Raw genomic sequence first — 17581 nt, forward strand, 5'->3', positions numbered from 1 at the left:
AAATATGGACTATAAATGTTGATATGCGCGGCTGTATTTGGTCAGATATCACGGTGGGAATGTGGATTGTTACTGAGTCGGGCAAATAGCTGGGAACGTAGCTCTTGCAAACGATTCCATAAATGTCTGGAGGACACCACCTTAGAATTGCTGCGCCCATCTGTAATCTGTTAAATGTCTGCGATATTTGTAATGTACAAAATTCTATTAATTACATCCTAATTGCTGGAAATGTGACCCGATTGCGATACGGGGCTTCAGGACAAGCGTACGTCACCAATAAGTGACGATCGGTCGTTTCTCAATTGTTCTCCACGCGCGTCCACGTTGTGTCGCGGTGTAAATAGTTCTCGTATAAAACTTTATACATATTACAGAGGTAGTCTGTCAATGTGTTTCTTTTCTGCGATCCCACCTCTCATGGTTAAATCCGTCGTTGAGTTACAACACTGATCTCCTGTCCCACGTACAGTATGAGAAGAACACTGCATGACTTACCAAATTCGTTAAATATGCTAAAAAAGTTCTAACCTTCCTAAAAGATATTATTTCCACCTAATGACAATAAATAATAACTTTAGAAGGTGCATGTGACTTTAAACTTGCAATTAAAAAAAAGTCCCAAAAAGTCCTAACCTCCAAATACAAAAATACAGTGTGGATTGAAGAGTGGAAAAACTCTCTTCATTTAAGTATTTTAGAGAGAGAACTGAAAACTGACTGGAAAGGAAGTGAACATAATTCAAAAAAATTAAAATTGGCCACTCTAGAATCACACATTCTCGTCTAATTACCAAGACAAATTTTACAATATTGGATCGCTGAAAAATGTACCCATTGCTGTAAAATAAATTCTCAGGCCATCAAGTTAAGCGTCGTTTATGTCACTATCTAAAAGGCATAAGCTTAACGATCACCAGGAACTGTTAGGTTGGTACAAATAAAACGTAGTTTTTTAAAATTATGTCGTATTTTTGGTCCGATCGTGCATTTTTATTCGCAACAGTAGAGAAGCAGGAATTTACTAAAAAGCATCATAATACAATTGTTGGGACATTATCATTCTCGTGATTTTTTATGTTTAAACTTGGAAAAGCTGCTGAAAGTACAAATTTAGTTGCGTAAATGTTAAGACACTTCAACGTTGATGCGCAAAATTCGAAATTAGTGACTTTTCGTGGGAAAATGAGCGAAGAGGATGATAAAGAATGCAAAATTTTTTCACATCCTCCAGGAGGACTTCTATTCGTTAGAACTTTCCCTAACAGACTACCATTCCTTCAAGCACCTGAACAATTTTTTTAACAAGTAGATTATTCCGGAACGAAGAAACTGTAAAAGCAGCATTCGAAAAATTTTTGAATTCGATTTTTATAAATTTGGAATAACAAAACTGGAATGGATTCGTGTGAAAATTATTCCGATTAAATGCGTTATTTTTTGAAGAAACACAGTGTATCTGAAGTCGTTACGGTCTACTTCAATGCAGAAACTGAAAATCATACAGAAAATTGTTTTACTGATAATTGCGTACTGATAATGCGGAATTAATTACGGTACTTAGCGATAACAGTACGGATTTTGTTTTGTTCCGAATGGCTACGTTGAAATAAATTTGAAAAAAAGATCGATAGCAAAAGTAAGACAGTGTCACAATCTTGTTTAAAATACGAGGTTGAGTCACCAATAAAATAGCCGTCACTATACCTCGTTGAACTTTTCTAACATTTTATTATAGATGCCTATTCATTTGTCGATCATTCTTTTCCACGAAAACAGATCGCAGATCGTGAATAATTTATCAATGCTAATATGTGAGCCATTCAGAAGCCAAAGTAGCTAACTCCATCGAATAAACTTTATCAAACTTGTTTCATTTGTGAAAAATTATGCACCAAGCATGTGCTTTGATACAAAAATTGGAAGAATCTCAAAAAATGTAGTTAATCATTTTGGCTTCCGTATTTCATTAGAAATAAAAAATACGCACAAATTTTCGTATAATCCAAACGTGACAATGTTTGCAAAAAAAATGTTTGAAAAACCGTCGAAAATCGAGGGAGATCTGTATGGAATTATTTCTACGCTTAGCAGCAATTTACACGATGACGATATTTATAAGAAAAGACGGCGCCAAGCTGTGCGTAAATATTTCCTTCGAAACATGTGTATGTATATTACACAGAGAAGCATATGTATGTACTTCAAAAATTAGTAACGATGATATACCACCGAGATATTACCAAAATAGACGGCGCAGATATTCGTTCATACTCCAATCAACTTACGTAAATATAAAGAGCATCGGCAGGCTTATCGTGAAACGAGGAGACAAATAAGCAGTGAAAACACGATTCCGTTTAATTGTATCTTTATTACCATCGAATTTCTCAACAATTTCCAACTAATGAAATTAGATTCTTACATCTTTCGATGCCTGTCGCTTCTTTCCGCGTCGACCGATTTCGACGAAATTTTCAGCATGTGTATAATTCGCATAAATCTACAAAACGTATTTTTTCAAATTTTCGTTACGAACTCAGATAAAAAATTGTAAACAGTGACCTTCGCTATTTTCTTCGCGATTCCGATTGCAATTTTTTCAAAATTCTTTTTACAGGTCAAAAAGCTCAAGTCACTTGGTCCAATTTCAAAAGAGTGTCCAGAAATTAACACTTAAAGCGCCGCAATACTTACGAGTTTTGTAGAAACACGCACTTTTGCTAAATAAAATAAGATAACTCTTGCAAAACAGAAAATTTCTATTGAAAAATTTGACATAGTGCTTACTTTTAACGATATAAATATTCAGCCACTTGCTGTTCAACAGATACAATATTTTTTCCGCACAAACATAAAAACGCATTTGGGCGCTTAATCGCTAGTCCACATATTACGCCTTAAAGCGGGTGCCGCGCTTAAAGTGTTAACCCTTTGCACTCAGAAATCTTTTTGCTAAAGGAAAGGTTGCAAATCGGATCTTCTTTGAAATTTTTTCAAACTATACTATTTTACTTCAATATTCGATGTATTTTCTATTTTACTCTGGTGAACAAATTTACGGAGGTAAGATCTGCTCTCTGTCTTCATTACCATGTGACAATTATTCAACGTCGCTTCTCAGTCGCCGCTCGGTTCCAAAGGGTTAATAACCGCAATTGTACATGTTGTCTTTGTGTTATTGAAACGAGCTAATACAAAACCGTCGACTACTATTCTCAATGAACTTAACAAAAAAATGTGTACGAATTCGATTAACCGAAAGAGACTTGTTTCGAGGCCTCTCAACGATGTTACTTCGCCCAGGACCTCGAAAAGCATTAATGCGGCCCTGACCATGCATCCGTGTTTCCCTTCAGATTTCCCCTCAGAGGCAAAATAACGCCCGTTCACGCGAAAAAGAAATGCGCGTCGCGCGTTATTGACGTTAACTTCCGACCACGAGGAGGAGAGACAATGGAGGAAACTGGGAGCGAGTTGTTCGTTCGGCGCACCGATGACGAATCGATTCGCTCGCAAGAGAGGCGTTCTCCGCCGAAAAAGTTCCGCCGGTTGAACGCAATAGAATGATGGTCGAAGTGACAAAACGTCGAGGACCAAGATTGTGATATTTCACAGGTGATTTGCACCCTTGTCGCTCTCCCCACCTGCTGATTCACGATTAGTATAGGTACGCTCGTTTCGATTCTGGTGAACGTAACCGGGGCGAGGTCACGGCACATTCAATGCAACTTCTGCGTGCTCCAAATCGACGGTCACGACGATCTTTCTCAAGGAGCCAAGAGGAGAGGGGAAAAAAGGAGCAGAAAGTTCCCAGGAGAGGAGAAAACGCGACCGCTTTGTCATTTAAATGAACGAACGGTCCCCCCGAGTGTGAAAACGGGCGAACAAGAGTGGACTACTCTTTAAATTGCTTCTCGCGCCGTTCTGCGGTAAACTGCTTCGTTATGGTGGTACTGTTAACGAATTTTTTGCGGATTCTTTTTTCAATAGTTAGAAGAATCGTGATTGAAGATTTGAAGCGCTCGGAAGGCGAACTGATCGAGACTATAGAATGAAAAGTGGGGAGAAGTGATGATGTTTCGTATACTGCTTCTTTTTTCTTTTTTTAATTTTCCTTCGAATGTACGAATATGCAAATATTGTCCAGTGAATTGCCTCAGATGTAGGTTTCATACTGTGAGATACAAAATGCGTGAAAATAAAGGTACAAAAAATTGTTCACGCATTTTCTCCATTTTCTACCAATTTGTGGGGTTAATCGTTTTATGGAAAGTTCTAAAATCGTACAGAATTTGGATTAGTAGTCAGTTGGCTGAAAGCGTGCAACACATGTTGACACGACTCCTCAATTCTATACTACTTTGCAATTTTTCATAAAAACGAAATGATTTCTTGTGGCACATCGTTGATATTCGTCTTAACAAACGCTATTATATTATCAATAAAAAATACAAGGTTCCATTTAAAAAAATTAACTCGACTTTGGTATCTTCTCCACTACTACCTTAACCGATTTCGATGAAATTTTCCCTATGTAACTGGCATAGATCTGCAAAATGTATTTTTTAAATTTTTATTACAGGTTCAGATAAAAAAAAAGTAGCAAAAAGGGACCTTCGCTATTTTCTTCACGATTCCAATTGCAGTTTTTTCAAAATTCTTTTTACAGATCATCTATATAGCAAACTAATACTAATTTCCCAAGGAAACTCAAGTCGTTTGGTCCAATTTTAGAAAAGTTATTCTTTTTTGAAGGGTGCATGATGACTCGCTGTATATTATACTATATGTCAATGAATAAATTTATTTGATTTCATATACATAAATAAATTTTATTCATATACATGAAATTAAATACATTTATTTATCACATTCATAGTAAATCAATTATATTCGTTATATTTAAATAAATCAAATTTATTGATATATATGAAATAAATTTTCAAAAAGTGTCAAGTATTTCTGAAAACAAACTACACGTAACCTTTACCAAAATCGCGTGTTAATACTCATATATTCCCACTGTCCATCTACGTTACACAAATAGACTATACGGATAAGGGTTAATTTACGACCTCCCTATATTTCTTCCACCGACTATACATTCTCACTCTCAACCTCTTGATCGCTTCGCGCAACCTTAAGGCGCGTTTAGGCCAAACGAACGAATCCTCCTTCCCTCCCCAACATCGACAAAATTCAAACCCAAACGAGCAGCATAAACAAATTATACCGAATGTACGAAAAATTTTTCGAAATTGGAGAACGAACGAGAATTCGTTCGTTCGGTCTAAACGCACCTTTACATTCACGACTCCCCCGAATCTTTCACAAACGTGTGCCATGTGCCACATTCACCGCGCGTTTGTTCCCTAAAATTGCAACGATTTGCGAGACGATTCCCGAGCGAATGCAAGTTTCATCGTTTCATCTAGCTCGTTTAAACAGCAGCATCTGTTAGCGACCAACAGGTGGACCACGCTCATTACGAGTAGATATCCTATTAGCCACGGAAGCGAAGTAATGGTTCATATGTCTTGTGAAACGTTAACGAAACATCGTATCGGCAATTTACTTGGCGGAAGGTAATTGTAGTCTATGACCTCCAGCCATTTGCAACGGTATTAATTAAAACAACCAAGGTTTATCCGTGGTAGAAAATAGGCTATTCCGGGTAATTAGTGGATCGCCTACTCGAATCGAGTAATTGATATTTTGAAAGTTTTCTCGGGTTCTAAGCTAAATGACTCTTCCGAAGTACAGACCTACAGTTTTTGTAGCAGTGGAAAATTTTTTTAATTAAAAAAGTGTCGCTGTTACGAACCCACTGCCTTTCCCCCACACATTGTTATTAGATACTATTATATTATTATTAACATTATTGTAATTAGATACTATTATTGTATTATTATTAACATTATTATTAGATATTATTATTATCATAACCAAACAGCTTTATAATTATAAACCAAAACGCCAAGCAACCGCCACGGGTAGTAAGGGAGCAAAGTCGGGAAAAGCCCATGAAGCGACGCTCGACTCCAGGCCCTTTTCCTGACCATTGATTGGTCGGAAGCAAGGTGATATCATTATTAACATTATTATTAGATACTATTATTGGATTATTATTAACATTATTATTAGATATTATTTCTAGTATAAAACCGACGTATAGTTGGGGCCACGATATAGCGAGGTCGTAAATTAAACTCTCAAGAATCGGCACCGATTGATGTTGCGGCACTCAAGGCCGTGTGTTGCAGTCTGTTTGAGGGTTCCAACAATAAACGAATGGTAGCATATGATTTGGTACTTCAAGTAGAAAATGGTATTTCATTTACAAATGGAAAATATGTTAATATTAAAGCTACACAATCCTTTTGCATTTTCTATCTGTATATAACACGAGCAGGTAAATGAAGATGTTAAAGACCTCAATAAGACCTTTACTTGTAACCGTACTTCCAAAAGCGGCTTCCCCCAGAGGGAGAAACCCTAATTTGTCCTAGCTGCATGCAGTTTTCAGTAAATATATTAGAATCAGTTTGACTTTCGCTGGATACAAGAATTCTTTGTACGGTCCTGACCATGGTTTCAAGTACTTATCTGCTCGTATTTCTGTCAATTTCGGGGTCCCGGCAGCTAAAACATGTTTACTTTGACGCCTAACCGATTTTACGACCTCGCTATATCGTGGCCCCGACTATACCTGCACAGGGTCGACAGATAGTGTAAAGCAACCCAGATTTGCCCCCGTTGAGGCAACCACCAGGCTTCAGCAGGTTTTTTGCAACTTTTCCTACATGACTTTCCAAAATTTCTTTTTTATGATACCTAATGTCTCCAAAGTCTTTTAGAATATAGGGCGGATTTACGCCAGGTAACTCTACACCAAATTCAAGCAAAAATCTACACAGGCGCTGCCTATTTAACTAAAGTTCGAACTAAACATTTAATAAAACAACATTAAACACATTTCTGGAATTTTACGCCTTTAACCAACCCGAAACGAAGGCGATCTCAACCGTTACGGCCCGTTCCGTAACAGTCGCCATACGGTATCGTTAACACCCTTATCCGTCCCTCGTGTCAATTTGACCACAATTTTCCGGTAAAAAATTTTATTTTCTATATTTAATAAAAGAATTTGCAAAATTAATTATTTATCTTTTCGTTTCGTTGACTTTTTACCATTGCGTCAAATTAACACCGAGGGACCAATTAAGATGCGAAACTCGAGGGACCAATGTTGACGTTAAGTGTAGAAATTCAAAGCCACCGAGAGCTTTTATCGCGATGATATTCTCAAGTTGCCAGGAAAATGGCAAAAGGTCGTTAACAATAATGGATCTGTTTTCATCGTTTTTATACGAAACTTTGATTGTACCGAAAACGAGGAAAGAATTCATTTCTATAACTGATACAAAATGATACACCAGCTGCGGTATAGTGAATTAATTGAAGTACATTGCATATGCATCGCGGCATATTAATATCAAACTGAATAATTTCACAGTCATATGCGGGAAATTATTGTGCTGCGTTCATAATTAATAATTTTGCAATAAATTTGCACGCGTAATTTGTTAAAAAAGGACATTGATACTTTTACACAAATTTCATAATTTATGGCTGCTTCGATCGACTGGAACTTTTTAATGGTAACGCTTCTGTTTCCTGAATAAGATTAAAGTGAAGTAACGTTTAGTTATGATCAATTGAAACATCGTAATTAACGTGTTACTAATTTGAAGACAGAAAAATATTTGGAAACAAGAACAGATGCAGTTTTACTTCGCGAAATTAACGACTTTGATACATCTTCGAGAGAAAAATTAACTTCGCATCTTGTTGAAAACCTTTTCGTTCCTGTAATGATAAAAGTTGCTCCTAATGGACTTTTCGTAGTAATTTTATATCTCCAACTTTCACTTCGCTCTCCGCAGATAAAATTTTTCCATTATTTTTAAGTAGAACATTTTATTATTCCTAATTTCGAGGAAATTAATTAACTTACTTCTGGAAGTTGAAGTAAGAACCGTTTCGGTTTCTTTAAGACGAACATTTACTGTATTAAAAAGGCAGTGCTAATAGAAAATATTAATTTTAAAAATATTCCTGACGTCAATTATATTTTACTAATTTCGTCTAATTTATCTGAACACAAGTAATGATTTTCTCCTCGTACAAACGAAAACGCGAATTTTTTTACCAACTTCTACAAATGGAGAAAAAAAGTAAAGGAAACGTTTGATAAATTAAATACAAGTTCCTCTTTGCACAGAGTTTAATGGGGCGAAATGCTAAATCCTAACCTAAGAAAAAATGTTTACTTCCAATTAATTCTAGCACGCTTTGAAACATTTCTTGTTAGAAAGTTTAGGAAATGTAACCGTCATTGAGTTTCACGTAGGATAATAATAGGCAAAGAAAGAAAATAACAATGAAAAACATGCACAGATTATATACGGGTCTATTGTTGACATTTTGAATAACACGGGGTTCAAACTGCGAGGCAATTCCAACCAAACGTGGAAAAGAAATGGTAAACAGATATCAAATAACAGTCTGGGGTTCGAGTATTTTCAGAACAACTTTCTTCAGTCTAATTTTCAATATTTTGTACCTCTTCTGTGCACATTTCAGTACGAATAACTAAAATTCTCTAAAATATTTTATTAAAACAAAAATTTAATTATATTAATATTTTGCTATAGAAGAAAAATTTAATTACATTCAAACGTTCGATGTTATTATATGGATCGCCGATTTCCAACGATAGCTGCCTTAAGTGAAATTTTCATTAAGCGAGCAAACAATCTGTTCAAATACGGTAGACATTAAAAAAGATCAAAGTATAAAGAATCGAGCAGCGTCGCTATTTTTCTCTAATTAAGTGTGCTAATACAGCTTTTCTTTCACTCGGATTAAAAGTTTCGCCAAAATGTTTATTTTTCTCGAGATGCAGAACGTGATAAAATTGATCTCCATTTTAATTATATTAATTATAGAAATCGTTCGTTCTTGTTTGCTTTCGCTTTATAATCAATTTAATTAAATTAAATAACAATAAAGAAAAGAATAATACACAAAGTTATAATACGGATGATACATAACCTCATTTGCTGACATGTGAATTCGCCTTAACATTTAAAGTTGGTTAAATTAAACATAAATAGACCGAAACATTTGAAGAATAATCAAAAACAAAAATAACGCAGTAAGCCATCGTATGGGAAACACATAACCTCATTTGCTGACATGTGAATTCGCCTTAACATTATATAGAAGCGTAAACAAACACGCAATTACGCAGATATAAATTACATCTTCGCGAATTGCATTACGGCACAATAAAGTGATTGATACGCAATAAGAACAACTTTATCGCAAAGGGCTGGCAATAAGATCGAGTAGCCAGATGTCGCGTAGTTAAATTACTAAGTTATTGGATATCGTCGATCGATTACCCTGACGTCCGAAATATCAGGAAAAATGAACTGTCTCCACGATATCGAATAACTTTTTCAGAAACACTCTAAACGAAACTGTAGAATTTTTTACGATTAAAATATATTTATAAACGATTCGATATCAGTTGCGAATGAGAAATACGTACAATAATTATTATTCTTAACGATTTTCAACTTAATTTTTGTCTAAATTAAATATTTCATTTACTGTAATTTTCGTTTTTATAACGATTCATTTTTACTGGGATAATTATTATGCAACTGTAAAATCTCTAAAGTCCCTAAACGAAAGATCAAATTTTTAAAAAATGTATTTTTAAATAAAGATTCATACTTTAGAAAAGAAAAAAACATTATTTTTGCTAGCAAAGAATTTCTACGTGAAAATTTCTAACTAACAAACATATTTAGCGCAACTTCCTTTAATTTACTAGCAACTTCGTACGTGAATTGCCTGCAAATCAAATGTTACTTCCGTTAACGTAATTGAAACGTGCTCTTCAAATGAATGCAGACATTTTCTTCGCTATAATAGAATTCCAGCAAATAAAAGAGAGAATTTTTATTCATATTAAACGTCCCTGGTATCGGAACTGTGGGATTATGATTTTCAAATAAAATTTCCCCATCGAAATATCCTTTAATTAAAACATCAACGCTGACCGGAACAAATAGTTGTACAAGTCCGGACGAAAATTAAATTTCAAAAGTAATTCGTTTAAATCGTACTCTTCGTCCGTCGCTCTAGGATAAATTAAAGCAACGTAATTTGCGTTACCTTCAATCAAATCCTAATGCCTTTAGAACGTCGAATTTTGCTAAAATGAACTTGTCCAAATAAAAAGAGACCGTTCGAAAAAAGGTTCACTACACAGTCAACTTCGTGAACTAAATACCAATTGTCAACAAAGAATTTAAAGCACCCTTTATTTCGGTAAAAATACAATAATAAGAGATTCATTTATTTCCAGGTAATAATAATCGTCCTACTAATTTGACACATAAAAGACCGCAATGATTACGAAGATTCACCTTGGAAATAATTCGTGAAAACGTACCACGATTACACGTACTGCATCGTTAAAGTGGAACTGACAGCGGTAAAATTTCTGTTTACGTTCAAATACTCGTCGCGAAATATTGGTAGGAAAAATACATAATTAAGAAAGGAAGTGATTCCAGACGATATTGCATCACGAAACAGAGGTCAAAATCGAATTAACGTGCCCACGAAAACAGACAACCATGACATTCAAGTACGATACTTTTTTTCGGGAAAGTGAGAACTTCGGCGAAACATATTCTAACCTAACCAGCATGCACGCACAATCAACGAACGATGTTTGTTTGACTTTGTCGTTTGTTTCGTTCGCGCCTAACTGTCCGCCACTGCAACGTCGGAACGATTCTACCGTGGTATGGACTCCATGGACCCGGACAAAAATTTTCACTCTTTCTCACACGAATTGCTTTTATTTATCCCTCGTGTTAAGCTGTCGTAGATAAACAAATAAGAGAAAACAGAAAATTGTTGGGTTTAAAATGATATCTATGAAACAAGTATGCCAGCAAAGTAAAACCACTATGAACATCAGGATTGAGATTATGATCCCGCATTTGGTGATCTGTCACGTCCGATTGACAGCTAGCATCCTACGGTAGGCAGAGCGCGCCACGCAGTCCCGACCTGACACGCAGCCCGAATAACCTACGACGCGTATGTTATAAAAGAAACAGGTTAATCTGATACAAAGTTAAAGCAGTACACAACGACAGGCGCCCTTGAGGCAAGGGTATGAACAGAAAAATACAAGTGATTGTAGAAAAAAGGGCGTGTGAATGCCCGCCGAGTGTCTGGCGTCCGCAGTGACACGGGGTAACAACACGAATATCGTGTGAAACACGGAATCTGCACGAGAATCTAGCATTAATTATCGATTACCTGGGTATGCAATTCGGTGCAGTGCGATCCACTTCCCAAGTGGCAAACAGCTTCATGGGAACAGGCCGGGTGGCCGGGGCTGTCGTCTTTGTACGCTCCGCCATTTTTGGCCCGTCGGCCCACAGAAACACTCCCCACACCTTCAGTTCACCGCGGCTCGCGGCTGACTGACTGACTAAGCCCGCTCGTGGCGCCATGCGAACAACGTTTTCGTGAGTCAACGAAGAATTACGGAAAAGTACGAAGACATCTTTCGGAAAATAAATGAAGTAAACGAGCACTTGTGAAATATCAATTGTGAAACAGCAATATTGTCGGTAATGTTTTCCGATGTTATTCTTTAACATCCGTCGTTTGTTTTCGTAAACATAAGGTCGTACAAAGCCGTTAAAAATCAAAGGGATTTAGATTTCGTATGCGAGAAATACTATCGATGTCTTAATTGTAAATATAAAGGCGACAGTTTTCACGTGAAACATTTGGTTTATACTAACAATACAAGTGACGTTAAAAATAGTAGGATCATTTAATAAATAATAATATTTTGGAGAACTTTTTATTACAAAAATGCACAGGTGGTGTGAATAATCAAATAAATATACAGTGTTCAAGACCGAGAACTTACACTAAACCGGGGTAAAGGAAGTTGTAACCGCGTTCTCAAGCACAATGTTTACGAATGTCACTTCCATAAGAATACTCTCAAGAGGGAACGAGATAGAGCATCGGTTAGGTTTTCCAGCGAAGCGAGGTGGGGATGCGAATATTACACTGATCCGAGAAACACTGTACACATTTTGTTTTCTTAAAACGCATTTCCAAATTTTAATATAATTTTTAATTAAATTAAATGATACGATAACCACCACATTAACGCAGGTTGAATACCTGCTACAAATAATATAAAATAGAGTCTTCTTTTGTTACCAGAAGCTGTGTATGACCTATGGTTTTGTGGAATAACCCTCAATTTTAACGATCTCATAAGAAAAAATACTAAAGATACACTGAAGTATAACCAAACTACATAATAACCAAACTTTCCTGATACTAATGAAGCCGCAAGAACTGTGTTAATACCGACATACTTGTAGCCACAGAAAGCCAATAAATCTAATGTTGAAAGACTTGTTTCTAGATTCATCACATAAAGGCTTATAATGTGCACCAATAACTCTATGACACCCCATGCTAGTGCAGAACTAGCCAAAATACCTAGCTGCTCTGGTGTGAAACGTTCTTGAGTTCCTAAAACTAATCCAGCCATAAGTATATAGGTTAAAAACGCCATTGTTGGAATATACATATCTGGAGCATTTTTTTCATAACGTGGTTGCAGTGGTACATCTTGCTCATATTTTACAGACCAATCCTGCAACAAATGTTATTTATTTACATCTTCTTAAAAATAATTACATTACTGTTTACCAAATACAAATAGCTTACCTTGTGAGTGAATGAAAAGAATAACAAAGCTAGCTTTTTAAAAACATAGTTTGAATCAACAGCAAAATAGTACTTCAGAGCTGTAATTGGTAGATATTTTTGAAGTTGTTGTTTGCCAGATCCTACTAAAGTATTTCCATATTCAAAAGCCATGTCTGTAATTACTGGCTGTGTCAATAATTGTGTTGCATATTGCGAAGGTGGATATTCCTCTCCACGACCTTCAGGAGATGTATAAGTTTGCATTGGCGGTGCATTAAATCCATACAGCGGTGCCTGTTGTTCTGGTACATTGAAACCATATTCAGGTACCATACCATTATTCACTGGAGCCTAAAGAATAAAACAGTAAAGAGGTATCCTTCAAAATGAAAGATTTATTTATTTCTTGTTAAACTGTACCTGTTGTTGATTATACATATATGGATTCTGAGGAATCGGTGGTGGTGTAGATAAACCAGCAGATGGATCAAGTAACCTTTTCGGTTTCCCTATTAAAAATTTCTTAGATAAATTGCACTAAATAATAATGTAAAATCTACAACTTAACCTTTATGTATAATATTAGTCAAATATATGAAGTTATTGTTTATTATATAAAGAAGGCTTAGAAATCATAACCTCTACATAGTGTTCTACTAAATTACGTTGCACTCTATCACGTTCTTTAGAAAGTATAAAATATGTTCCTTAAATACTAACTCTCTTATTCACATCAGTTCGTTACAATGTCAGATTTAAGCTATTAATTACCATGGACTCAAAAAACGAGATAAAATTTTTATCTTCAAAAATCAACAAACTCACCTCGCCGTGGATTTGAATGGTTATAATGCATAATTTTCCAGCTAAATTGCTCCAACCGTTTAACAAAAGAGACCAAATATTAATTCCAATTTTATTTTCGTTGTATTCGAAATCGTCTATTTGAAGGATGAAATACGAAAACAATTCATGCTACACGTCGCCATACCCCATCATTCATTGCGGAGTCCCCCACTACTAGTATACTCTGACCCTGCTTCTGTCATTCTGTAGCAGATGTTCCGAATGACCGTAATTAATATGATTCTACATATTGCGATTATTACAATGTTAAGATTCATTTACACATATACAAGAATATTCATTTTCATAAAAATCCTCGTGAAAATAATTTATTCTAATTTGTTCACTTAACTGGTTAATTAAATTTAATATTAAACAAATTAAAACGCAAGAAATGTTATATTTTGCAAAACACTATTGAATAATTGAAATGAAAATTATATTAATATATTTACAATATTTTTAAAAATAAATTAAAATAAAAAAAAAAAATCAGGGGGCACCCGGGTTTGAACCGGGGACCTCTCGATCTGCAGTCGAATGCTCTACCACTGAGCTATACCCCCTGTTGTAAAGTAGTTTTAAGAATAGAAACTTCAACAAAATAGTATTTAGATATATTTTCCCATTTATTTATAAAATTTCTATATATGCTTTAACTTTAATACATATACTACTTATATGTACGTTTCTTAAACTCCTTCAAGGTGAATATATATAAAACACAGTACACATTATGCAACGATACTTATATCAAATAAAATGACACAAAACAAAAACGATACGTGTTTATAATTTCAATTTCGTTGTTATATGTTTGTTTCTTGAATTCCTGTGTATAAAATGTTAATTCTTAAGAACACTAGCTACGATATGAGATCAATGACTATCGTATCTCCATTGGTTATGTTTACGCCACTTATCGTTTAGTGTAAAAAATTGATAATATATGTTAATATCAAATATAAAAAATTTGATAAACGCAGTAGACGTAATAAGTGACAAGATTTATCTCCTAATCGTGGAACAATAAATATTTTCGCCTCTGTTGATACGTTACTGAGACGGTGGTAGCTAAGCAACCCTTACATTAACTGGTCGCGGCATCAAAGGGATATCAGTGCGCGTCCCACCCTCATGTGGTGCGCTTCACAGCCTTCGAAACGTAGAAACCTCGTGGACGAAACGTCATTCAGTGGCGCATACGTATTTCAAGATTACACCTCGCAATGGAAAATAGTCATAAGCTAGCTGCGCGATTTTTCAGAAAGTAAGATTTTGTCAACACAACATTTTTGCCATGCTATTCACTTTTTCAACACTACGAATTCGATTCGAACAACTCTTACTTGCAGCCAGACGCACGTGCAACGCTTGCATTGAAAAACAATGGTCTTTTCTGTTTTTACTTTAAGAAACTCTTACTGTTCTTTTCTTTTTTTTTTTTTTTCGTATCAATATAGTTCACTAAGGATTGAAATAAAATTAATTACTCGTAAGCAATACAACATTTTTTTGTTCCACTACTGTTTTAGCTTTATAGTGAGTTCATATTATTAAGAAAACATTGTATACAATAATTAAACAATCTTACGTGTCATTTTCGACGAGACAAGTAAAAAATTGCATAAAATTTGAATTAACACGAAGTATTGAATATTAACCCATTCGAAGTCTTGTTATAAGTCTTATTATAAAACGATCCTCGGTAAAAAAAAATAAGAATATAGTGACGATGTTTGAATATGTTTTACTGTAACTTTAAACCAATATCAATTTTAACTTTTACACACTTTTTTCTGTTACTTTACTTTATCTTCTCGACAACTGTTTAAGCACTGACTGATACAAATTTCTTTTCAAGACGCACCTGGTGCGTCGTCGGCTTCGAACGGGTTAAACTCGTGCAAAGTAATATTTTATATTAGAAAATTCATCTGAATGTACATTTTTACACTACACTATACCATCTTACCTACTGCAACAAATCGCGTTATATTCAACCCTTTCCAGCCCAATTTAATTAAATTCTTCAAAAAGGGGAAAGAACACCAAATGTATCAATGTGGCCACTTGTAAAAACCTTCATTTCACTAAAAAATGATATCGAATGACATTTAAGAACAGAACAGCAAAAATAGTACACGATAGTCCAGTTGTTAACTTTAATCATTAGTTTGGAGAGGGTTAAATTGTCATTTCTTCCATCAACTTCCTATTTGTATCACACGTTGAAAACACTCAGTTTCACAACTTTTCCACCAAAAATCACTTCACACGTTCTCCACAGCCGAAGTCCTGATAACAGATTCATCAATGAAACACACTTATCCGAACAGCAGCTATTCGACTTACTTTAAACACGCTAATACTACCTGGCAGTAAATCACATTCACTTTCGTTAGTTTTCCCAAACATGCACACACACACGTACAACGAAGCGAACGAAGCAACATCGTCGAAGTGAAAGAAGAAGAAAGAAAGAAAAAGATTGAAAATTTCTTCCGCTTTTCGCGCGGCGCTACGATTTTCACTCGATCTCGATCGTTTTCGGATCGACGATCGATCCCCCGCGTTCACCAATTAAACACCGCGGATCAAGCGTTCTCGCATTGTTACCGCATCGCAGACGTAATCTTACGTGAAACGAAAGATGTTATCATTAAATATTAACGACGCGCCATCACGAAGGAACGAAGGCCTCCGCGAATTATTAACGGAGCAATAACGATCGACGTGCGGCACGGTGAATCAACGAAATAACGATTTTCAGTCATCGCCGCGTTACGGCAACACGTGCACATGGGTTCGTTGTACGTGTGCATAGATATCATTAAACGTGCGCCACTTCGTTAGGCACCGCCACACCGATTCACTCCTCCTTCGCTGGAAACATTCTTGGAATTTAGAATGCACTTTCTTCCGAGCCTCGCCATTTTCATATTAGCGTAAAGATACCGTGTTTCCTGCCCTCACGCTCCCTTACTCGCAACGAATTTCTTCCCTCCGCTCTGCGTTTCTCAAGGAACTTGTGAAAATTCCATCTTTTCTTCGCGAATAATCGATCGTGTTTCGTACGACTTGGGAAAAAAGAGAAATCGTGCCTGAAGTTTGATCGAAGCGAAAGATTTCGATTCTCCTCGCTACCGAGATATATTCTATCTTAATGCCCAAAAATCGTCGTGTTTCGTACGATTTAAGAAAAGACAAAAATTGAATGATATTTTGTACAGCTACAAGTTAATTAAAATTATGAATTTAGGAATTAAAAAAATATTCGAGATCATCGTCGTGTTTCATACGATTTAAAATGAAAATTGAAAGATACTTTGCATGGCTATCGTTTAATTGAAACTATGAATTTTCGAATTGGAAGAATACCCAAGAAATACTTCACATCCTGTTCTTTCACATTTTCCACTCTCCGTTTCAAGCGACTTTTTACTTATTTCAAGATCAATATGTGAGAATTCACTGACTGTTTAGGTGCAAAAAGAAAAAAGGGTACATTCGTGACGATAATTATTCCATCACAGGTTCTTGCGGTCGACACACCGTTAAGAATGCACTGTAACACGCATATGACAAATTCACCGCTGTTTTATCAGTCGTATTATGCCGTGAAGGTCTCATGCAAACTCATCATCGAGTCGTTGGACTGACTGTGATAATTGATAAAAAAAAAAAAAAAAAAAAAAAAAAAAAAGAAAAAAAAGGAGTGAAAGAAAAGAATCACGTAAGAGCGATGCAGAATTTTCAGGACAGATGGATCGCAACTTGAAAACCTCTATCGATTCTCCCACACTGTTCCACACACATTATAAACTGACTGAAAGTCTGGTTCCACGATAGCGTGACACGTGACGGGAAACAGCCTAAGAACGTAGAC

General features: G+C 35.7%; 2 protein-coding genes and 1 non-coding gene across 3 annotated transcripts in view; all 3 read right to left on the bottom strand.

Annotated features, from left to right (window-relative positions):
* Positions 1-11615, bottom strand: part of LOC108578044 (phosphofurin acidic cluster sorting protein 2-like) — a gene marked incomplete at its 3' end in the record, with an annotated part of 84425 nt that extends 72810 nt beyond the window's left edge. The window contains exon 1 of the mRNA XM_017941297.1: positions 11419-11615. Within this exon, the coding sequence (XP_017796786.1) occupies positions 11419-11615 (197 nt within the window). The remainder of the gene's footprint in view (positions 1-11418) is intronic.
* A 384-nt stretch (positions 11616-11999) lies between these two features.
* Positions 12000-13924, bottom strand: LOC108578049 (protein YIF1B). The gene is made up of 4 exons (XM_017941303.1): positions 13672-13924; positions 13267-13355; positions 12865-13197; positions 12000-12790 (listed from the first exon to the last, which is right to left on the bottom strand). The coding sequence occupies exons 1-4, from the start codon at positions 13700-13702 to the stop codon at positions 12260-12262; spliced, it is 984 nt and encodes a 327-aa protein (XP_017796792.1). The 5' UTR covers positions 13703-13924; the 3' UTR covers positions 12000-12259.
* A 262-nt stretch (positions 13925-14186) lies between these two features.
* Positions 14187-14258, bottom strand: Trnac-gca. The gene has a single exon. It is a non-coding gene; the product is annotated as a tRNA-Cys (tRNA).
* Positions 14259-17581: the final 3323 nt, after the last annotated feature.

Source organism: Habropoda laboriosa, unplaced genomic scaffold (assembly GCF_001263275.1).
Source record: "Habropoda laboriosa isolate 0110345459 unplaced genomic scaffold, ASM126327v1 scaffold1063, whole genome shotgun sequence".
NCBI classification, from domain to species: domain Eukaryota; kingdom Metazoa; phylum Arthropoda; class Insecta; order Hymenoptera; family Apidae; genus Habropoda; species Habropoda laboriosa.